This window comes from Centrocercus urophasianus, unplaced genomic scaffold (genome assembly GCF_019232065.1).
Source record: "Centrocercus urophasianus isolate 14NV4802_14NV808 unplaced genomic scaffold, USGS_Curo_1.0 seq_18, whole genome shotgun sequence".
NCBI classification, from domain to species: domain Eukaryota; kingdom Metazoa; phylum Chordata; class Aves; order Galliformes; family Phasianidae; genus Centrocercus; species Centrocercus urophasianus.
The window spans coordinates 4460951-4481879 of record NW_024884733.1 but is presented as its reverse complement, the minus strand read 5'-3'; the positions used below and the strand labels follow the sequence as shown (position 1 = coordinate 4481879).

Genomic DNA, 20929 nt, shown 5'->3' with positions numbered 1-20929 from the left:
CAGAAGTTATAAGAGAGAGGGAAAAAAAAAAGAATTTTGCCATGTTTTGTTCATTAAATACATTTTCTTGAAAATGCAAGTTCTAACTGTTGCTGCTGCTCAGTGAGTCATTAGTATTAAAGCTTTGTTTTTGGGTCACCAACTTTAGGTCCTACTCAAACCCTGGGGATTTCTGTTTTAGATGCTGTGTTAAGAGATCCCCACACTGGGGGCATCCCCAGACTCTGGCTGTCCCACTCCATTCGGATGAGGTGTGCAGGTCTCTTTGGAAAAGCAGCCTTTTAGAATCATTGAAATGGAAAAGACCTCTAAGATCACCAGGTCCAACTGTCCACCAATGTTACCCACTAAACCATGTCCCTCAGAGCTACATCTGTGCATTTCTTAAACACACCATGTTGTTTTCCTAACATCCTATTCGCCTGGTAACTGCAGCTCCAGTATCCAATGTTTCTGCATCCACTTTCTGGGCGTTCTTCCATTCTGCTGTGGCCATGGTTAAAAGCAGCAAGGTGCATTGCTTTCCCTTGCACACACTTTTTAACACCTAGGAAAGAGAGTAATGCGTTGTATGTTTGATCTTTAACACCGAGGGTTTCATTTTGCTGCAAAAAAAAAAATAAAAGTAAAAAAATTCCTAAGCAGTGCTTAAGACTGAGATTCAGGAGGTTTCAAAAAGGCATCAGTTAAAGCTGCCCGCGTTGTGATAGCCAGCGAGTGGATCTTTCAGATGTCAGAGCATTCCCTGGAGGCTCACATTATTAATATCTGCCTTATGACAAGGTGGCTGTGCTGATGCCAGGTTTTTTTTTCCTAGCCAACGTGATTAATTTTTTTTTCCCCTTTCTTAATATCTCAGAGCCAGATGCTTCTAAATGTCCTCATAGGGGTGTATGGCCGTTCCTAACTGCTCCTCCTTCTCCCCCACCCTTTCCAACTAATTCCTGTAATGGCTCCAGAGATGCCTTTTGTACAGTCAGAAAAAGCAAAACTTTGGGTGCATCTAAAGATGATGGATTTGACATGTGCAAATCTGGCTTCCTGACATTCCTGGTGGGTTGTGAACTCAGTGCCACGTAGCCTGTCAGTAAGGTTTTCCTTTAAGAGTGTGCTTATTTGCCTAGCACTTTACAAATTATGTACACTCAGAACTGCCAAAATGTAGGTATTTCTGGTGGGGAGGATGGCAGTGAGTGTTGAATGGGCATTTTGGAGAAAACAAGGGAAGCTCTGACTGAGGCACATGTTAACTGTGGGAGGTGCCATGGATCTGCAGGCACCGACTGATTTTAAGGACTTCAAAACTTTGTGTTGTTGATCCTTTACACTTTGCAGTACTGAAAAAGGTCTTTATTCTGAAAAAAAAAAAAAACAAAAAAAACAAAAACAAACAAACAAAAAAAACAGAAACAAATTATTTTTGGAGCTCTTGTTTGAAAGTGTGACTGCACAGGCTGGAGCTTCACCAGCACGGAGCCCAGAAGACCTTAGCAAGCTGTACAGGGGTGGTTTCCACTCAATAAGCTCATCCTTGTGCCACATCTATCCATCAGTTATCCTCTAGATAACAGATTCATGCAACATCTGTATATATCCCCACCTATGTAATCTATCTGGATTTCAGGGGATTTTGCCTGGGGGAAACCCTGAACCCCAGAAACAGAATGGTTAATTGGAACAATATGGTCTTTAAGGTCCCTTCTAACGCAAACCATTTGATAAGTCTACACATAGATTAAGGTGTAGATGCTTAGTGCCTGGCTTTCCTGGCAAAAGCCATAAATTAAGATGCCTCAAAACCAGAGCTGCTAGCTCAGGCACCAGCAGGCAGCCCTTCAGCCCACAGCAGAGTGGGAATGGACTTAAAATTAACCCGAGTTTGGAAAACAACAAGCACAGCTTTATTTGTCCATTTAATTGAATTATATGCAGCTGTGTAAGCATGCTGACCCACAGACGTAAATTGCTCCACCCTACCCCTTCCCATCCTTAATTCTTTCATGTTGATGGGGCTGTTGGCTGGAGAGAGAAAGGAAAAAAGGCTGGAAATCAAGGAGAGCAGACCAGCCCTATGCAAACCTGTCCCTTCGGTGCAGTGCCTGAGTGTCACAGCTGCACTCCCTGTGCTGTGATCTTTGTTGCCATTAAGCTGATTATATCCACTGACGGGTTCATCCAACTAATCCTGCAAGGCTGCAACTGGTTGCTTTTTATTGAAGCCCTGTTTTTATTTTTTGTGGGTTTTTTTGTTGTTTGTTTGTTTGTTTTTTTGCTAAGAAATGAAAGTCAGTTTGGCTCGGGTGGGCTCTCAAAATGGGTCAGGCTGTGACGGGGACCCACTTTGTAACGTTTGCTTGGTTAATGCAGGAAAATAGGACGCATTAACGGGCTCCACGCATTAAGGGATGCACTCGGTTTGGGAGAGGGCTGCATGCATTAGGGCTGTGCAGTGGCTGCAGGTTGGGGTGGGTGTGCTGGGATTGGCCATGCTCCCGCTGTTCCCCTTATGATGGATTTGTATTTGGAAGGGGGAAAATAAAAAGGCATTTCTTTGCATTTATGAGCGACACGCTTAGGAAGGGAGATGTTTTCTGCCCCTGCTCCAAGTGGACTGGGAGCACAAAGAACCTATCATGCATTACAGGACATAAATCACAAGAGTGCACAATGGACTGCCACAGAATCATAGGATCAGTAAGGTTGGAAAACCATGATTTTCTCCAGGATTCTGTATCTTCTAAAAGCTGTTCCTTCAGATGTACCCACACAGCTCTCACTCAGACCCCTCACTTCCCACAGTGGTTATTGTGTCCAAAAGCAAAACGTCATTGTTTCAGATTCCTCAGGATTGTAGAGTCAGTAGATCCTTTGCTCATACCTTGTTTTTGTCTGCAGATAACTCCTCCCAAGGTATGTGTTGCTCTTGTACCTCCCAAGAGTTGTTACAAGAGTTTTGTGTGCAACTTACCTGGCATCCAAAGTGTGCCTCCTGAAAATGTATGTCTTTTTGCATTTATCTGCAGTGATTATATGGAATTCAGGCTGCCCGGAACTGTGGTGCCCCATCCCCAGATGTGCCCCCAGTCATGGATGGGCTCTGGGCAGGGTTTGGAGCTCAGTGATCCAACAAGAGCCGTTCTGTGATTCTGTGAATTGCTTTCTGCTCAAGCCATCACTTAGGTTGCTGTAATTTCAAATGTATTTATGGGGGGGGCCTCAGCTCACAGCTTTCAGGCTTTAGTTCTGGGTTCTTTTCCCTTCCCATGTTACTCAGAGAAGGCAGGATTCTTAGATGTTGGCTTAGGTGAGGGCAGATCTCATTAGAAGAGGGAAGACCTCATGTGGCAAAGGACAGCATGTCCTAATGGTTGCAGCACAGCCCGAGGAGCTCAGCATCCTGAAGCTAATCCCACTGTGGGCTGCATTCCTTACTTGACCTTGAGCCACCAGCCAGGGGGTGGATATTCTGTGTCTCAGTAACCTGGCAGTAATATGTGCATTTATCCCAGGTCTTGCCTAGATTAATAAATCCATGTTTGTGAAGTAAGCCTTGATAAATGCTAACCACGTTAGTACATGTAGGTGAGCCTGGCACAGGAGGTTGGGAACGCGCTGTATGTCCGCTGGGATGCACTGTGCTGGAGGCCCTCAGCCAGGGCTGCTCAGCAGGGAGAGACTGTGGTGGGTTGTTCCATCCTCCCGGGGGGGGAGCACACATCTGCAGGGAGGGCTGGAATACAACTTTTCCACTTAACATGCTCCCCCATCACCCACTGTCAGCAATGAGATTAAATTCTGTGCGACTGCAGAGGACGTTGCATGATTAAAATCCTCTTTTAGAAATTAATATGTACCATCACTCGGTAGCACTGTGCCTCTTCTCGGAGAAGGGTATTGTCTCCTGAGCACTCAAGGTGTGAGAAGCCACCAAGGGAAGCTGTCTATCTTGGAATTTTATGCTGGAGCACAGTTGCTCCACTCCAGCTGCATAAAATTACAGGGACCTGGGGACTGCTGCCTTCATGGGGTCATACGGTTGAAGGAAGGAGCGATAAAAGGAAGGCTTCAAACTTTTTGTCTTGCCAACAACAGAGTAGATTTCCCAAAGGAAAGGGAGTCTGCAGCCACCCATTCTGCCCAGAGAGGTGGTGATGCCCCATCCCTGCAGGCAGCCAAGGTCAGGCTGGATGGGCTCTGAAGCTGTGGGTGTCCCTGCTCAGTGCAGGGCGTGGGACCAGATGGCCTTTAAGGGTCCCTTCCAACTCAAATGGTTCTGTGGTTCTCCATAGCAAAGCTCTCCCATAATGCTGCTTCAAGAGCTGGGAGCGTTTGCAGCTGGTCCTGCTGCCGTTCCCATTGATACACACATGGATGTGGACTCTGTCCATTCACATCCCACCCTGCTCTGAGTCCCTCTTGCAGGCTTTAGACTTCCTTGGCAAATGAGTGCACGTACACTTGCTGCTGGGGTTCTCTCAGCTGAGCAGTGCTGTGCTGGCAGCCTGTCCCAGGGGGCTGCTGTCTACTGGGTTGGTTCTACACCTGGCTGACATCACACCTTGGCAGCTGGGACCAGGAGGAAAAAGAGCAACTGTGTCTGCTTTGCAGCTATTAAGGAGGTTTTGTTTTAGAGTAGGGTCTAGTGCAGGCTGAAGTGATGCTCTCAGGCTTATGCAGATGAATGAGGATTCACTCCCCTTTGTCATTCTTCTACAGTATCTGAAGAAAACTTGCAAACTGTTCATAATTATGAAATATACCAGAGAGTTTGGCTGAGTAGGTTATTCTACCAAAAAAGAATAGATAGAATGCTTACCTGGGCTGTATCCTGGGCTCAATTTAAAACTCCAAAGGAGGGATCTCCAGAAGAGATCCTTCCCCACTGGTAGTCAGCTCTTAAATGGGGTCTAGGAGAGGTGCAGCCAGGCTCCACTCCTTCCATTAGCTCAGGTGAATTGCCTTCACCTGTGCTCCTATGGCTGACTCATTGCTCACCTCAGGTGATCAATCAGAGGTTCAGCAGTTCCCATACAGAGGGGAACATTCATCTTTTTTTAAAGCAGAAGTCTTGGTTTTTGTCTGTTAGTTTTTCCCTAGCATAGGTGTAGGAGCTCACAACAATATGTATTTCAGGAGGGAAGGAATCTGATCTTTATTTGCTGTTAAACGTTATTTGCATGGCATTAGACTTTAAGTAGAACTTGTTGGAGCACTGGCCTGACTGCGTGCACACAGCTCTTCCACTCCTATTGCCAGAGCTCCCAGCAAATCATAGAGTATCCCAAGTTGCAGGGGACCCATATTGATCACTGATCCTCTTCTCAGTCTTGCTGTGTTCTGAATTCAGCTGTCTGCAGAGGTACACATGTTGGCTGGTTCTATGAGCTGAGGGCTCCGGATTGGAAGGATTACAGAGATCCAAAGGTCTGAAGCACGTGCCCCAAGCATCACTCTTCTGACCTTTCTCCCCATGTTGGGTACCATGTTCTGGAGCTGGCACTTGGGATGTGGGTACCTCTGTTCTGGACCCACACATTTCTACTGGAGCTCTTCCACCTGCTGGCACACTTGTGGCCTCAGCTGCTCCACCCTGCTTTTCCTCCAGGAAAGCAAGGATCTGGGGACGTTCACAAGCATGCTAACTGAAAGCAGACACTCCGTTTCCAAAACCGAATCTGGCTTTTAGCAGGGTTGATTTAGGTCAGAATTAATGCAAACACTTGTGTAGACCATTTAGCGTTTAGTTTATGGACCTGTTAAGGCAGCAGGATAATCCCTTTAGATTACCCGTGTAATTCCTAGTGAATATTTATTTTAAAGTGACTTCTGTGCCCTCAGTCATTAGCGGAGGTTAGTAATGCATCTCACAGCTGCCAGCCTCAATGCAACCGCATTCGTCAAGGGGAGGGTTGCTCCTTTTGTCTCCTATCTTCTTTTTGTCCTTTTTAAACCAACTCTTGCTGGCTTAATTCCCCCGAGCTCACCTCGGGGAGCAGCCCTATGGCACTGAGCTGGGCTCAAGCATGGGCAGGCAGCCTCGAGCCCGGGCTGCTCTCAGTTGGGCACCACGGTAGCATCCACGTGGGCTGCGGTGAGGACGGAGCGGGCTGTGGGTTCAAGGACGCCCTTCCACTTTAATGTGCACAGACATGCACCCGCTCACAGGCTGATTGGCAAGGTTAACTCGGAGAGGCTGCAGCTTTTTAAACTGATTTGATTAGACCCGCTACTTTATCCCATTCCCTCCCCCCCCCCCCCCCGGGGCCCCCCCACCTCCTGATCCTTTTAACGCAGCCCTTGCTCCAATAACCAGCCCTTCGGGGGGGCTTTTCCCCCCTTTTTTTCCCGATTTTCGTGCTGAATTTGGATGTATTGTAAAGCAGATTATGTGGCCCTATAGGGAAGCTCGGGAGGCAGCATCTCAGTCTCAGGGGTGTGTTTTGTTGTGGCTCAGTGAAGGGCTGTGATCCCCCTCCTCTTCCTCGCTCTGCCTGGCTATGCACCTTCACCAGCTCTCCGTGGGTTTGGACTCAAGCACACATAACCCTCCAGTTCCCCATCTCTCAAAACTGGGGGCACTAGAGGAATTATGCAGCCAGCAGCCCTTAGTGACTGCAGCTGGTCTCTCAGTTCCATCTAGCCCAGAGGATGCTTCAAGTCCTAGCTCTGATGTTTTGGACACACGTTCCTTCATTGCATAGATTCAGACTTGTTAGGACACCCTGGAGAGCCACACAAATGGGTATGTTTCAGCGGGGCACCCCTGGCAAGCTCAAGGGGCACCAAGGTGCCAATGCTGGGGCTGCTGGATGGAGCCTCGTCCTGCCCCGCTCAGCACTCCTCTCACAGCACGAAGGCTTTGTGTGCTTCCACTTGTCAGTTCTGGGCTCCATCCCTGGTATTAAGCTGATGTCTGTCATATTAAATACTCCAGGGGAATTCGGAGCCTCGTATCAGCATACATAAGTGCCTCTTGCCAAGTCTCTTTAGTCCTCGTAAATAAATAAGTAAAGCCTATAAATTATAGGCACTCACAAAACCAGAGCACCCAAACTCACAAGCCGAAACGACAGGTGGGGGACCAGCACCACTGCATTTTTGGGGACCCTAAAGGGAGATTCATCCGGTCCCTTTACCCCATCTCACTCCTCACCACCATAACTGACCTCAGTGCTGCAGGCTGGGGAGCTCAGCATGGCCGAGGATCCCATCCAGCAAATAGGACCGACCCTCCAGAGTCACCCTGGTGGAACAGCACAGGCTGCAGACAATCCCCAACCCGCAATGTATTAAACCTTGACACACTGCATTACTTAAGAGGTCTCGGGGAAAATTAAAACCCTTTTGACTGGGTTTTGCAATGCAGGGGAAATTTTAGTGACATTTAAAAGGTTTTTCTTGTGTTCCTCTAATGGGATAAATAAAAAAAGGCTTGTTTTAGGCCAGCAAATGGGGGGACAATCCAATTTCCCTGATTCCATCAAGACACTCTTAAAGCATTAGCTTGTGTGGTTTTAAAAAAAAAAACAACCAACAAGCACACAGCAGCCTGACCCCCTGCATGATGGCTTTGGGAAGTGTCCCATTGTGGAGGCATTCACCCTGCCCAGCCAGCTCAGCACCCTGAGTAGTGGTAAGCAGGTCAGGAAGGTTGTGCAGGGGAAGCACAAGTCCAGTTCATTATTTACTGCAGCAGTCCTCACTGTCCTGCAGGGCTGTGCTCGAGGCTGACGTGCTTTTGCTCTCGGGAGGAAAGAAATGCCACTGAGCAGCAATGCTACTGATGAATGAACGAAATCAAAGAGAGCCCTTAAGTTTATGTTTTTAAGCGGCGTTTCGGTTCCAAATAAATAAAGGTTCCCTGTGGAACCTTCCATTTGCAGTTTGTTTCTGTCAGTCACGAAGATTAATGCATCAACACTTGCTTCGAAGGGGCTCAGGGGATGGGTGATGGGAGATGCTCAGCCTTTCACCCCGGGGTCAGCGCTGCCCTGGGTCGGTGGCCCACCAGCCCATGCCATCTGCTGCTCCCACAGCCCACCCATGCCACGTGTGCTTCTGCACTGCTGTGTGCTGGGACAGATGTCGGGGCCCAGCAAGCTCCCTGGGGCTGATGGGGCAGCAAATGGGGCAGCCCTGCTCTGCACTGTGACCCCGGCCCTCAGACCGAGCAGTGCTGGGGAACTTGACCTTATGCCATGAATGGCGAGCCTGTTCCTCCTGCATCTCATTCACAAACAGAGCATCCCTGAGCATAAATCTGTCTGGTGTAAAGTTGGCCATGCTCTTCCCCAGTCGCCTCCTGATCCTGCTGCATTTCATTAGGAACACTTCTATTATATGGCGAGCGGGGAGCAAGGGCTGCCCATGGAAAGAGCCCTTAAAGTGAAGATCCATTCTGCATCTCACTAATTGTATTTAGCTGGCTGTGTTTTAACAGTATTGTGGTTCCGCTGAGAAATTCCATCTACTGATAGCGGGATGACCCGAGGCAGCTTCCTCCAGATGGCTTTCCTACCTTTATTTCTTCAGTATTGGAACTTTATAAAAACTGGTTGTAAACCTGGCTGGCTGTGAAAGAGCAGCACTAACAAACCTTCTTCCTCTCATTTATTTCTCCCTTCTTCCATCAGGGAAAAGTCCTGCAGCTCATAAACAGAGATTTTTCAGAGCCCAACCTGAAAAAGTAGTTGTGTTGGATAAAACGAGAAAGGGATATTGTGCACAAATGGCCTTACAAGAAATGCTAAATCAGCTCCTGATACAATTCACAGAGGCTGTGAAAGGGCCTTTAGACATCACAAAGCAGAATCCCTTCTGTGGGAAAGAATCACAGAATGGCCTGGGTTGAAAAGGACACAATGATCATCTAGTTTCAACCCCCTGCTATGTGCAGGGTCACCAACCACCAAACCAGGCTGTCCAGAGCCACATCCAGCCTGGCCTTGAATGCCTGCAGGGATGGGGCATCCACAGCCTCCTTGGACAACCCAGGAGGTTGTGGATGTGGATAGGAAGCATCCTATATGGACTCCTGCACCCAGCACAGGGGGCAGGCCCTGGTGCCTCCCCCAGCAGACAGCTGCATGCAGAATGCCTGCTAAATCCAGATTAGCCACAGAGCAGTCGTCAGGCTTAAGAAGCAGGCGTGCTCGGGAGGAAGGCGGCTGTCCTGGGAGACCCATGCACTTGTTTAGTGAGTTTGTACAACTCCAAGCCCGAGGATGGTTCTGACCATCCGAATATGGGAAGTTTGGATTTTGTACATTGAGCTGAGGAAAGTTTGTGAGACCAAAACAAAGTCTCTGGATTCTTTATCCTCACTGGCCTGAAAACAGAAAAGGAACTGAGGCATCCTTTAGGCTCTTAGAGCTGTGCCTCTAGCCATGGTACTAATTGCAGTGTGCCCACTCCTTTTGTAGCCTGCATTACTCCTGCCTGCAGTGCAAGAGTGCAGGAAGGCATTATGCAGCCCTTCCTGGGCCATGCCTGCCGGTGTGGGGCCAGAGTTTGGGAGGCAGGAGCCTCCCTTCCAGCCCTGTAGCTGCTTGTGGCACTCGTGCATGCATGCAGCATTTCAGGTGTCTTTGCTGGAGGTGAAGCCAAACCCCTTGGTTTTGTACTGCTCTACTTCCACAGGATTGACATCTGTGCTTTCCCTTTGTTTTTTCTTTCTTTCTTTTTTTTTTTTTTTTTTTTGTCTTCTCTAATGACCACTCGGCCATTGGCTTTAAAACTGGCACTTTAAAAGAAGAGGATGTAGAGAAGTGCAGGGTGGTACCTCTGATGCCGTTACAGCTGACAGAAATGCAACATCTCCTGAGCCCCTTTACGCTCTTTTCAGCACAAGCCTTGGCATCCCAACAGGCTCAGCCAAACAGAGCAGCAGCAGCAGCATCGCTCTCAGCTCCCGCTGTCTCCCATCCCACCTGCTCCATTTAGCAGCCTGAGCAGGCTTCCTTCCCTGCAGCCTGGCAGAGCAGCACAGCACCTTGCTCTGGACGTGGATCTCTGGGCTTGCAGCATCACCACCGTGCTGGGGCCATGTCACAGCCCACACGTGCTGCTCCGACAGCCGGTCCCGCGCAGGCACGGCGCCAGCAGTGACTTTACAGGCTTTGTGGCAGAGATTATTTAAAGGAGATTAACCCTTCTAAACCCCTTAGATTTTAATTATTTCTGTATGTATTTATAAAACCCTCAGTCTGCTGGTTCCAGGGCACAACTGCCCCAGTCCCCATCCTTAACCTGGATTCGGGAATACACAATGCAGCCATATTACAGTGCAGGGCTGGGCTGGAGAGGGCTCACTCTGCTTATTTATTTATTGCTTTCGTAGCACAGTTCAATCCGGGATGAAAACAAAACATTATGATATCCAATTGCCAGGGGAGCTAATAATTAGGATGGCGTTAAAATAACAGCACTGACACTGCATTAATTGAATTGTTTGATTCGGCGCGGCGTCGCTCGCTAATTGTTTGCTTAGGGCAGCTCTGCTGTTGGTGCAGCCTGTTGCCTCCCCACTGCCTGTGCTGCGCATCTCTGAAGGGGTGGCCAAAGGCAGGGATGGACCCAAGGAAGATGGCTTTGTTTGCTCAGCCTTTTGTATGCATATTAGTGTTGGGAAATGACAGTCTGGAAGATCACAGTGGCTAACAGGTGCTGCTGGAAGGGAGAAAACAAAGGGTGCACATATCCATCCTTACACACTTTGTCATGCTAATTCTGGGCTAATTAGCTCTTTTAGAATTAAGGACTAATGGAGGAGATGTTACCACTGCTCATGGGAGCTTTAAAATCCAAATATTACCCAACCTGGCCAGTCTCAGGTGACCCACACTGTGCTTTGCAGAGGAAGGAAGAATGCTGAAGGGGTGGGAAGCCAGTCCTACTAAGAATGGTGGACCAGGGATGCTGTAGAGACCACTTCTATGTATGGGTTACCACCTTGGCACGGTGGCTTTAGCCCTATTTCTGTGTATTCTGGGACTGCTGCTGAGAAATTGCAGTATTTAAAGGCTGGTTTTAGTATTTGTGAATGCAAACATAAAGGGTGGTTGTTGCAAGAACCCAGAGCACATTGGATGCAAATGATATTTTAAAAATAGGTCATTCTTATTGTGTTTCCTAAAATTGTATGATTTTTATTTATTGTTACACCTTGAGCAAGGAAATAAAAGCAGGGGAAATTCATAGATACTTTTTTTTTTTTTTCTGGGAGAATCTCTTTAATATGCACACGGTTCTCCTCTTCCAGCAGTGAACGTTTGACCAATAGCAATTAATTCCTGATCACAGTCTTTCTATGAGGTAAGAAAACATTAATGTCTCCATTAGGAGTGCTCTGCGAGGTGGGATTGATCATTGGGCATCCCGGCCGGGACGGACGCACAGCTGAGTGATGTACAGCAGAAACACTCAATCCCAATGTGTTTTAGGATAAATATCGTTAAGCTAATGAATTTTCCACCACTTAGGGTGAAGCATACAGTATTTCCTTTAAGGACAGGTTGTAAAATAGGGAAAAAGTGAAGGTCCTGGTATAAATCTCTTCCGTAGCTTCTTACAAAACCAACCTCACGAAGAATAACACCTGAGCCCCCAGCATTGGGTTGGCTAGGCCAACCATCCCAAAGGTTAATAGAGCTTTTGTCATGCAAATGGCAGGCTCTTGAGCTGGAAGTGCCGGACCCTTGTGCACGGTGGGGGGGGGGGGGGGAAGCAAAGGGTTAAATTTCGGGGCTGTAGAAGCAGATTGTGTTTTCCTTCTATGATGTGGGCTGACAAGACATCAGTATTCTATTCATCTGTTGGGAATTAGGCTGTTAATCCAATCAATGACTCTTGAGCGAGCTGCAGCCTGCCTCCCCACTGGGGAACAATCGGATCAGACGGGAGATTGTTTAAGAGCAGAGCTCGGTCCTGGTGTCAGGTGGAATTTCCAAGCGTTCCCTAGTGAATTGGGGATGGGAAAGCTGTCTCAGCCCATTTATCCTGCCCCTTAAATAACCAGGTATCTGCTAAAGTGATAAAGCAACACAAGAGCAGAACAGGGAGCGAGGAACTTTTATGCGGGGAGGGGGCGGGGAAGCGCCCAGAGAAGGGAGGTTTTGATGTCTTGGCAATGTTTGGCTTCAAAGGAAAGAGAAGGAGCAGCTTTGGACCGTCCTGCTCGCAGCCTGCGAGGTAGCTTTAGGGAAGGCTAGCTCCTTCCAGACCCAGTTTTGAGCCCTGTTCTTGGGATGGGACAAGGAAGCCCGGGGCTCCCTGGCAGCTTTTGTCTTGTGCTCTAACACACAGGGATGACAACACCTGATGCTGGAGGCAACAGAAGGCAGCAAACATTATCTGGGGCAACCTATCAGCACATCTGTACAAATACGCAGCTGTGCTCAGGGCACCGAGTGCAAATTGGGGTGAAAATTCGTTCTGCAATCAAGGGCAGCCCCTTCTGCACGGGGATATCGAGGCACTGGCTGTGCCAGAAGCACTAGATGGGGATGGTGGTGGATGTGATAAATCCTATTGAAATTGCACGTGGAAATGTAGGTGCAGCACCAGTTGGAAAGTAGGGCGATGAGGGATTAGTGTCACGCTGGCCCTCTGAACTCCCAAGGCCAGTGGGTTTGGGTGCATTAGCGAAGGCAGGCTTCCAGGGAGAGCAAGCTCAGGGGCATCAGATGCTCCCTGAGATTTCTTACACCTGGGTTGGGAAGTGGAGAGCACCTTCATGTTATAGTGCCTGAATGAACCGGGATGCTCAGGCCATGGGGGCCATAAGGCCATAAGGGGCTCGCCGGTGAGAAGGAACCTCAGCTCCCAAGCTTGGCTTTAAAGGGCTTCTGCACCCCTCCTCCTTCCATCATAATGTTGAATCAAACAAAAGCTAATGCAATTTCCTTTGCCTTTCAGTAGGAGATTGTGCTGTAAGGACCCATACCATTAGAAATGTAATAATTGCTTCTCTATGCAGGTCTAATTTATCTGGGAGGCACTTAGGAGATAGACCTGTGATAGCTTGGTGATAGGCTTTAGGGAAGGGATGGAGAGGTGATGATAAAGATCTGTCTAGCACCTCCCATCTCCGGGGATGTCTGCCCCGTGCCTTGACATGGCAGGGGAGAGGGGCAGCTCAGTGCCAGGAGTGAGCTCAGTACAGTGCCAAGCCTGCAAGATTTAACAGGGGATGTAGTGGTGGGATGTCCAAGCCCTGTCTGGGCAATTTGCAATCCCAAATAAGATCAGTGTGTGGCTGTTGCCTGGGTTTTGGGTTTGCTTCTGCTGGAAGTTGCCCTGTTGTTGGGAATGCTTGAGCTGTCCCAAGGTCCCCATGCTCAACATTCACAGCTGTAACACTGCTGGCACTTCTCAAACACCAGACCACTCCTCGCCCACGTATGGGACACTCACTGTGAACCAGCAGGTGAAGCAGTCATAAGTGTATTTTGCTTTAGCAAAATCAAAAGGTGGAAAAGGAGAAGAAAACATGAAGGTGTGATTCATTTTCCAGTGGTTGGAGCTTTTTGGGACTCTGGGTGTTCCCACACAACGCTGTTAGGTGGTATCGTTACCAAACTTGGGGTCACTGGTCTTGCTTTGAAAATCAGGAGGCAATTAAAAGCAAAAGTCTGGGTGTGTGTGGGTGCACACTGGTATAACACAGGGACCTTAAAGAACAACATCAGATCCCAAACTGAACCACAGCTTTGGAATGCCAGCACTTACACCCACAGTGATTCACTCACCCGACGCCTCAACTGCACAAACATTCATTTTGCATGTGTTAATGGCACGTGCCCAAACCAGGGCTGCTGTGAGCCACAGAAGCATGAAAATGAAAATAAAGGCCGTGGAGGGACATCCCCTGAGCTGTGCAGTGGATTTCAGGCTGGATGTGTCAGCCCACGTTGCTCACTATTACCATGAGCACATACATTCTGGAGGCCTTTCAGCTGCCATCTCACCTGCAGTCATCTCAGGGATAAAATTGCAGAGAGAGAAAAAAAGAAGATCATAGAATCACAGGATGCCCTGGGTTGAAAAGGACCACAGTGATCATCTAATTTCAACCCCCTGCTCTGTGCAGGGTCACCAACCAGCAGACCAGGCTGCCCAGAGCCACATCCAGTCTGGCCTTGAATGCCTCCGGGGATGGGGCATCCACAACCTCCTTGGGCAACCTGTTCCAGTGATGAGGTTTAAGTAAATTGTTGGGAAGTTGAAGTCTAAAGGGGAAATAGATGAGACATTAAGCAGTTTTTACAAGCGGAGGGAAGTATTTTCCTGCTATTTTTTATCTCCCTGGCTTGAATGAACCTGCAGCGTGCAGCTGCAGAGATTTATACTCACAGCTCCTAAGCACCAGTGCTTGTTCAGGGTCTGTATAATTCCAGCCCTCTTATTCACTCGCCTTCTAAAGACCTCGTGTAAATATTTATCTTCGCTGCCTGTCCACGCTGCTGAACCCGAGCTGTTAAACACTGTTATCTCTGCATCGTTCTTATCTGTGATCCCTGCCAGTATTGGGAGCTGTGAGTAGCGAGCGGCTCCCTTAAATGTCCCATGAATGAACAGGGAAAAACAGCAATGAGAGGGGAAGAATACCTTAAAAAACAAGTGTGTGCACTGTCCATCAGCAGGAAAGGTTATTATATGTGTTGTTTTCCATCTTGGCTTGACCAAGGCGATCCCACACCTCCGTGGCTCCAGAATTCTCATCTCAGGTACAGCAGGGAGCAGAAATTCCCAAGGAGAGAGCAACGGGATGGAAGCTGTGATATAATCCTCTCTTATAAGACAGAACTGGCGTGCAGGAGCCATAGCAGCACTTAACGGATAAGGCAGTGGGTCCATCTGCACTCGGTCCATCTTCTCTCATTTCTCTCCCTTAAATTTCTCAGGAGCGCGGCGCAATCCTGTTATCCAATAAGTTGCCCACTGGTAGCTGGATTTTCATTGAGAGACATCTGTCACAGACCTGGGGCGTGGGAGGTGTGGGTCATTGTGCAGCATCTTTGTTTTGATGCTTTCAGCGGGTGTGGGCATTTGTTCTTAAGTTCTTGGCTCAGAACTGCAATGGGGTGTGATACAGCGCTTCCCAAAGAGGCAGTTGCTGCAAGACAAACTCTGTGCACTCTTGGAGTTCTGTCAGCACATTTCTAACTTCTTTTAGCATGCCCTTAAGGGCACCACCACTTGGGACTACCTAACTTTCTGTATTCACAGTTTGGAAAGAACTGATGGAACAGTCACGACAACAGCCCTTCAAGTGCCCCCCTCTGGCTCGGAGCTCACCATAAACTAAGCCAACCAATATCCCCATCAGTTTCAGTGGGGAAGAATTAGCAGCTCCAACTCACCAGTGACCACAGTAGAGCTTTTTTTTTTCCCATTTCCCTGGATTAAAATTTGTCACGGAGCAAACAGAAGCAAACAGAATCACATTGGAGAAGTAGAACAAATGGCACCTGGCCAGCGGTCAGGCTTGCAGAGGGAAAAAAAATCTGGTATAAATAAAGTGTAAACAGCTTTTGCATAACACTGGATTAATGATCTTTTTTTTTTTCTTTTAAATGGCGTTGGGGTTGGAGAGATGCACTGTGTGTGCTGGGACTTCTCCCTTCTCCAACTTAATAAATGCCAGCTCTGAAATGAAGGGCTCGCCAGCCCCGCCAGCACAGCTCTGCTGAAGCAGCAGCGTTTCACGCAGGCCTTTGGAAGAGGAACAAATGTCTGGAGCATTCTTGGACCAACCCTCGGAGCCATCCTCCAGACAGGGATCGCCATCAGGGTGCCCAGGTTCCATTGTGCACCTCCAGTCCCATCCACCTGCCTTTCATCTTGTTGTTGTTGGCTCAAATTTTGATGGCGGCGATGCAGAGCTCGCCTCCCATCCCCCAGCACTTTCACACCCTGCATATTTTAACTCTCCTTCTCCAATAACTCATCCGTGCTGCCCGCCTCTCCTCCCGCCCCGTTCCAGGTCGGTGCAGAGCATCTCACCCTGCAGCACGACTCTTTCCTGGTTTCCCAGCTGGGTGTGCTTAATGCCTTTGATGTCACCAGGCTTAGAAACCAGCAGTCTCTGAAGAGCAGTTTTCTGGATGATTTCAACCTGTTTTCCTGTTCTTTTGTTCCCCTTTTGCCAGTGGGCTGTTGAATTTGCACCTTAATCCCAGAGATGATGGTAATTAAAAACTTAAGTCTACATAAACAGATGCAAATACATTAAGGAGGCCAGGAGCTGAATTAGAGGCTAATCCCAATGGGGCAGTGAAAGCAAAGGGGACAGTAATTCTTCCCGTCTGTTATTTCACCTGTGCCTGTGGCGGGAGCAGAAGATGCCCAGGGCTGTGCTGCTGGATCTGGGGATGGGACGTGCACCCCAAAGTGTGGGATCACATCACCCATCTCCACAACACGTCTCCCAGCTCCCCAGGCATGTCAGCAGCCATCATTCCGTGCGGTTGTGGTGCTCCTTTCTTCACCTGCAGAGGAGAGGACTCCAGAAGCACAACAGAAATGGCTTCAGCCTTGAGTCCACCATTGTACAGACCTGAGTTTGAAGAGCAGGGAATTAAAATTTATTCAGTAGGGGAAAAGAAAAGTGGTTTTATTCCCTGTTTGCTGAGCTGTACAAGTGCCCATGTGCCTCACCTGTGTCCTGAATTGCCATCTAAGGCTGTGCTTGCAAGGAAGCTCTCAGTAGGCATCTCCAGAGGTGCACTCAGGATTGCCAAGGATCCCAAAGTAAGGCTGTAGGACTGAAATCCTTCATTTTTATGAGCTGGAAGTGATAAGGCTGTGAACTGAATTATACCGGTGCCATGACGTGATCCACGCGTGGGTTGGTATTGATTACCCAGCAATACAGATTGATGGCAGATGCTGATTCAAAGGCTGGCTGCTGGATAGCTGGGTGTGCGGGGCTGTTGATCAGTTAAAGCATTGCTGTGATTCACCATATTTATTTAAGGCTGGAATTCACTTCTATCCCCGCGGCGTTGCTTACACCTCTAAAATCAAGTCTTGGTTTTTTTCAGGATGGGGAAGGCCAGACTGCACTCCATTACGGTAAGCTGCCCTTCAGCTCTGTTGTTCCCTTTTAGCAGGATGGATTTGCAGCTGGAGCAAATCACCTCTGTACATAACAGCAAATTTCAGCAGCAGCATTAGTAGGAGGGATGGATTTGATTAACCAATGGCAAAGCCCATGAGCAGTGTGATGCTAACCTCCGGGTGTCCTGGTTACAAACTAGTTTGGTGCCAGCTGGGAGCACGACGGATCTACTACCAAACCAAGCAGAGTGGAGTTACAGCTTGTCTCACTCCTGCAGCTACGTGCTAATTAAATACGAGATTTTATAGCAATCCTTTTAATTGAAAGAGTGTTCTACCTCTAAATGAGAAAAGTAGAGAGACTTAAGTGACACACGCAGTGCTGATATGCAGGGAATAGGGAAAAAAAATTATCTCCATCGTAATTTGTTCCAAAATTAAGGCATGTCCGGTTATTATTTTATACTCTCTCTCAGTGGCTGTCACTGTGTAATTAAGAGCACACTTGTCATTCTGAAGTATTTGTGCCTCTCTCTGATCTCTCCACAAGGACATTAGCAGAATGGCAATATTGCTCTGTAGTCCATCAGCCCGAGACACAGCATTTGGATCTGGATCTAAACGGCCAGATTCCCAGGTCCCTGAACCAAGGCTGTAATTACAGTAATGTGTGAATGGTCCCCGTGTGATCTTTCCTGTAGGATACTTCATTTTCCAACTTGTTATTGTTCTGGCTGAGGTGGGAAATCTGCTGCGTCGGTGCTGTGGTGTTTGGTGAACAGCTGATTTAATTCACATGATCTCTGCAGTCATTTCTCCCACCCACCCAAGCAGCCTGTGGGACGCCTCTCCAGGTGCCAACGCTCCCAAACTGCAGGAGCTTTCCTTCCCCATTCCGTTCCATAGCAGATCTGCTCACACACCACCCAAATCTCAAAAGCAGCCTTGAGTGAATCGTTCCCATCCAGGCGGCCTGAGGCTGAGACTTGCTGAAGATGTCCTGATGCAAGCACTTTGTAACCAAGTTGCTCACTGCAGCACGGAATGAAGCCTTCCCTTTTGTCAGAGGACTTTCCGGGAAGGGTTAACCCCCACGAGAGGCTGCTTTTAGGGTGCATCCATCCCTTTTTACGAGCGAGCGTGCCCTGACAGCTGTCCTTGTGGCGACAGCTCTCCTGATTACAGCCGGCCTCGAACCGCGGGCTGCGCCGGGTGATAAATTCTGCCTCCTTCTGCCCGCTGCTGACCCTGGGTTTAATCGGAGGTTAAGCGGAGGCCAGCGCTCAGCCTCATCCCGAAGGCTCTGCTCGCCTTTGGGACTCGGGTCCTGCTAAATGGCCTCCCATCTCCTCGCCTCCATCCATCCTCCCGCCCTCCGGGAATACCCAACTCATCCCACTGCAGCTCCCAGAGGAAATCAAGGCTTCTCGGAGCGCTGGCGGCCACGTGGCTGCACGGTGGGCAGGCTGTGCGTCCTCATGGGCGCTCCGTCTTCCTTGGAAAGAGCCATCTGTTCGGCTCGGTGCGGAGGGAGGGGAAATAAATAAAAAAAAAAATAGGAGAGAGAAAGAAATTCATCATCCGAACCCTGAGGATTAATGGAGTCACCAGGCGAACTGAGCTGAATGGAAATTCATCTTCACCCGTGCCGGTGTCAGGAGTGCCGCTCCGGCCCTTGACAAATAGAGGTGCCCAGGGTGCCATAAATCCGGTGGTGAGGCTGCTCTGTGGGGACGCTGCCCCTATGGGGACACGGCAACCAGCCAGGGCACACAGGAGCGGGGCGAGGGTGGGCACCGTGCTTATAGGGTTGGGCTGCCGTTCCCTGGTTGCCCTGGAAATCCCCTCTTTGCAGCCACCTCTCTGTTCGGTCTCTCCCACATCCCTGCTTCATCATAGAACGGTAGAACCACAGGACAGCTTGGGTTGGAAGGGAACTCAAAGACCATCGGGTTCCAACCCCCTGCCGTGGGCATGGTTGCCAACCTCTAGACGAGCATCATCCCCTTCCCTTCCTCCTTTTCTTTTTATCTTTTTCTATATAAGCTTCAATCACACCTTGCCTTTATTTTAATTAAACTTTGCCGCTCGTCGCTTCAGGTCAGCGCAAAACTGCCGAGTAATGCAAAAGATCCTCTGGTTACAACATTTAACAGCAAAAAAGAGTTAGTTGGTTATATTGTAAAAGGACCTGAGATATAATTAAAACCAAAGAGGCACCGATCCGGCAGGAAGCAGCCCTGCAAGCAGCCCAGGGCCGAGATCTGACCCTGCTCTTTCTTCCTCCCTCCCCACAGCCTCCGCCTGTGAGTTTTCTGACATCGTGGAGCTGCTGCTACAATCCGGAGCCGACCCCACGCTGCGGGACAAGGAGGGCTGCCTGCCAGAGGAGGTGACAGACTGTAAGGCCATCACCTCGGCCCTGCAGCGGCACACAGCAGGCAAGGTGTAGCCGTGCCACACGGCCGGATGGGTACCATCGTGCAGCAAAGCCCTGCTCTCCTCCAAGCAGGCTGCGGGTCAGGGTTTTGCATGCTCTGACATCTAGCAGTATTCCGGGGTAAGGAGGGGGGACAGGACTTGGATAGGTCCCTGTGTTTTAGTGCACACTGCCGGGGAGGGCTGCTGGCACAGCCAGGGCCATGGGGTTGCATTACGGTTTGGGTTTTTTTTTTCTCTTGGGTCCAAGCAAAACATAAATAAAACAAGCACAGTGTTGGGATGGTGTCTCTGCCTGCTTCTCTTGCAGGGAGGAACTTGAGGGCTCTGAGGGATGTGGTCAGTGGGCAGGGTGGGGATGGGGTGATGGATGGACTGGATGACCCAAAGGTCTTCTCCAACCTTAATGAGCAGCTTGGTTCTTGGGAGGCTGTAGGGATGGGAGGTGCCATCCTCTGTCCTGCATCCATCTGTCTGCCCCCAGATGAGGGCTGGTAACATCTCCTGTGCCAGTAAGAACTGCCAACACCAGGTCCTCCTGCAGTGCACCCACTTCTGGGCTGATGCTGATGGCATTTGGCAGCCAACACCGTGGCACAGCATTGCCCACGAGCACAGGGCAGGCTCAGCAGCTGTGACGGGCTGTGTATTCCTTTGTGCCTTTCCTCAACAGATTCCAACACTTAGGGTCACTTGCAGCCCTTGCAGGAGGTGTTGGGTCAATGGCAAGGACAAGTCAGCCCGCTGTGTCTGCTGCATCACTTTGGATGCACCTACGACAGCCCAGCGTTGCATCAGCAAACCCACTGTAGCCAAAATGCTAATTCACAGCCTGAACCAGCACCCGGTGGGAAGGCAGGGGGATCAGCTGTACCTCTCACAGCCCCCAATGTGAAGGGAACTTAGGCTCAATGGGCAGTAAAACGCCCTCTTACAGCTGGGATAGAAGCAGTGGCATTGAGGCCCCTGCTTTCAGGGAGCACATGTGGGGCTCGGCACGCAGCCCTGGAGATGTTTATAGCACTTTAGGTCTGTTTGTGAGTTTGGAGCCTTTCCAAAAAAAACCAGGAGGGGGGGGTAAAAATGAGAAAGACATATATTATTGTTTATAATCTGCTTTATTCAGCCAAACCTTTCCCCAACAGCCTTGCGGATTGCTGCTTAAATCCCCCGGTGCCTTTAACTACCGATACAGAAAGTGGTTAATGTGCATTCGGGCTAAGCTTGGCATCTACTCCAGGAAATCACTTTAATTGAGAAGCATTAAATGTTAAAATGATTAAAATATATAAAGCCAACACACCGGTGCCCACGGCGGGGCTCAGCACCCAGCACGCCTCACCTGAGCAAGCACAGAGCTGAGGTCCCCCCATCTTGGGACAGTCCCTTAGGGCACAGGGGGAGCAGTGGCAGGGATGGAAGTGCCCAC

The 20929-nt window shown here is 49.2% G+C and overlaps 1 protein-coding gene across 1 annotated transcript in view; it reads left to right on the top strand.

Annotated features, from left to right (window-relative positions):
• The window catches only part of ACBD6 (acyl-CoA binding domain containing 6), a 70065-nt gene extending 50260 nt beyond the window's left edge, over positions 1-19805 (top strand). The window contains exons 7-8 of the mRNA XM_042819323.1: positions 17046-17076; positions 19359-19805. Coding sequence (XP_042675257.1) covers positions 17046-17076; positions 19359-19513 — 186 coding nt within the window. The 3' untranslated portion in view covers positions 19514-19805. The remainder of the gene's footprint in view (positions 1-17045; positions 17077-19358) is intronic.
• Positions 19806-20929: the final 1124 nt, after the last annotated feature.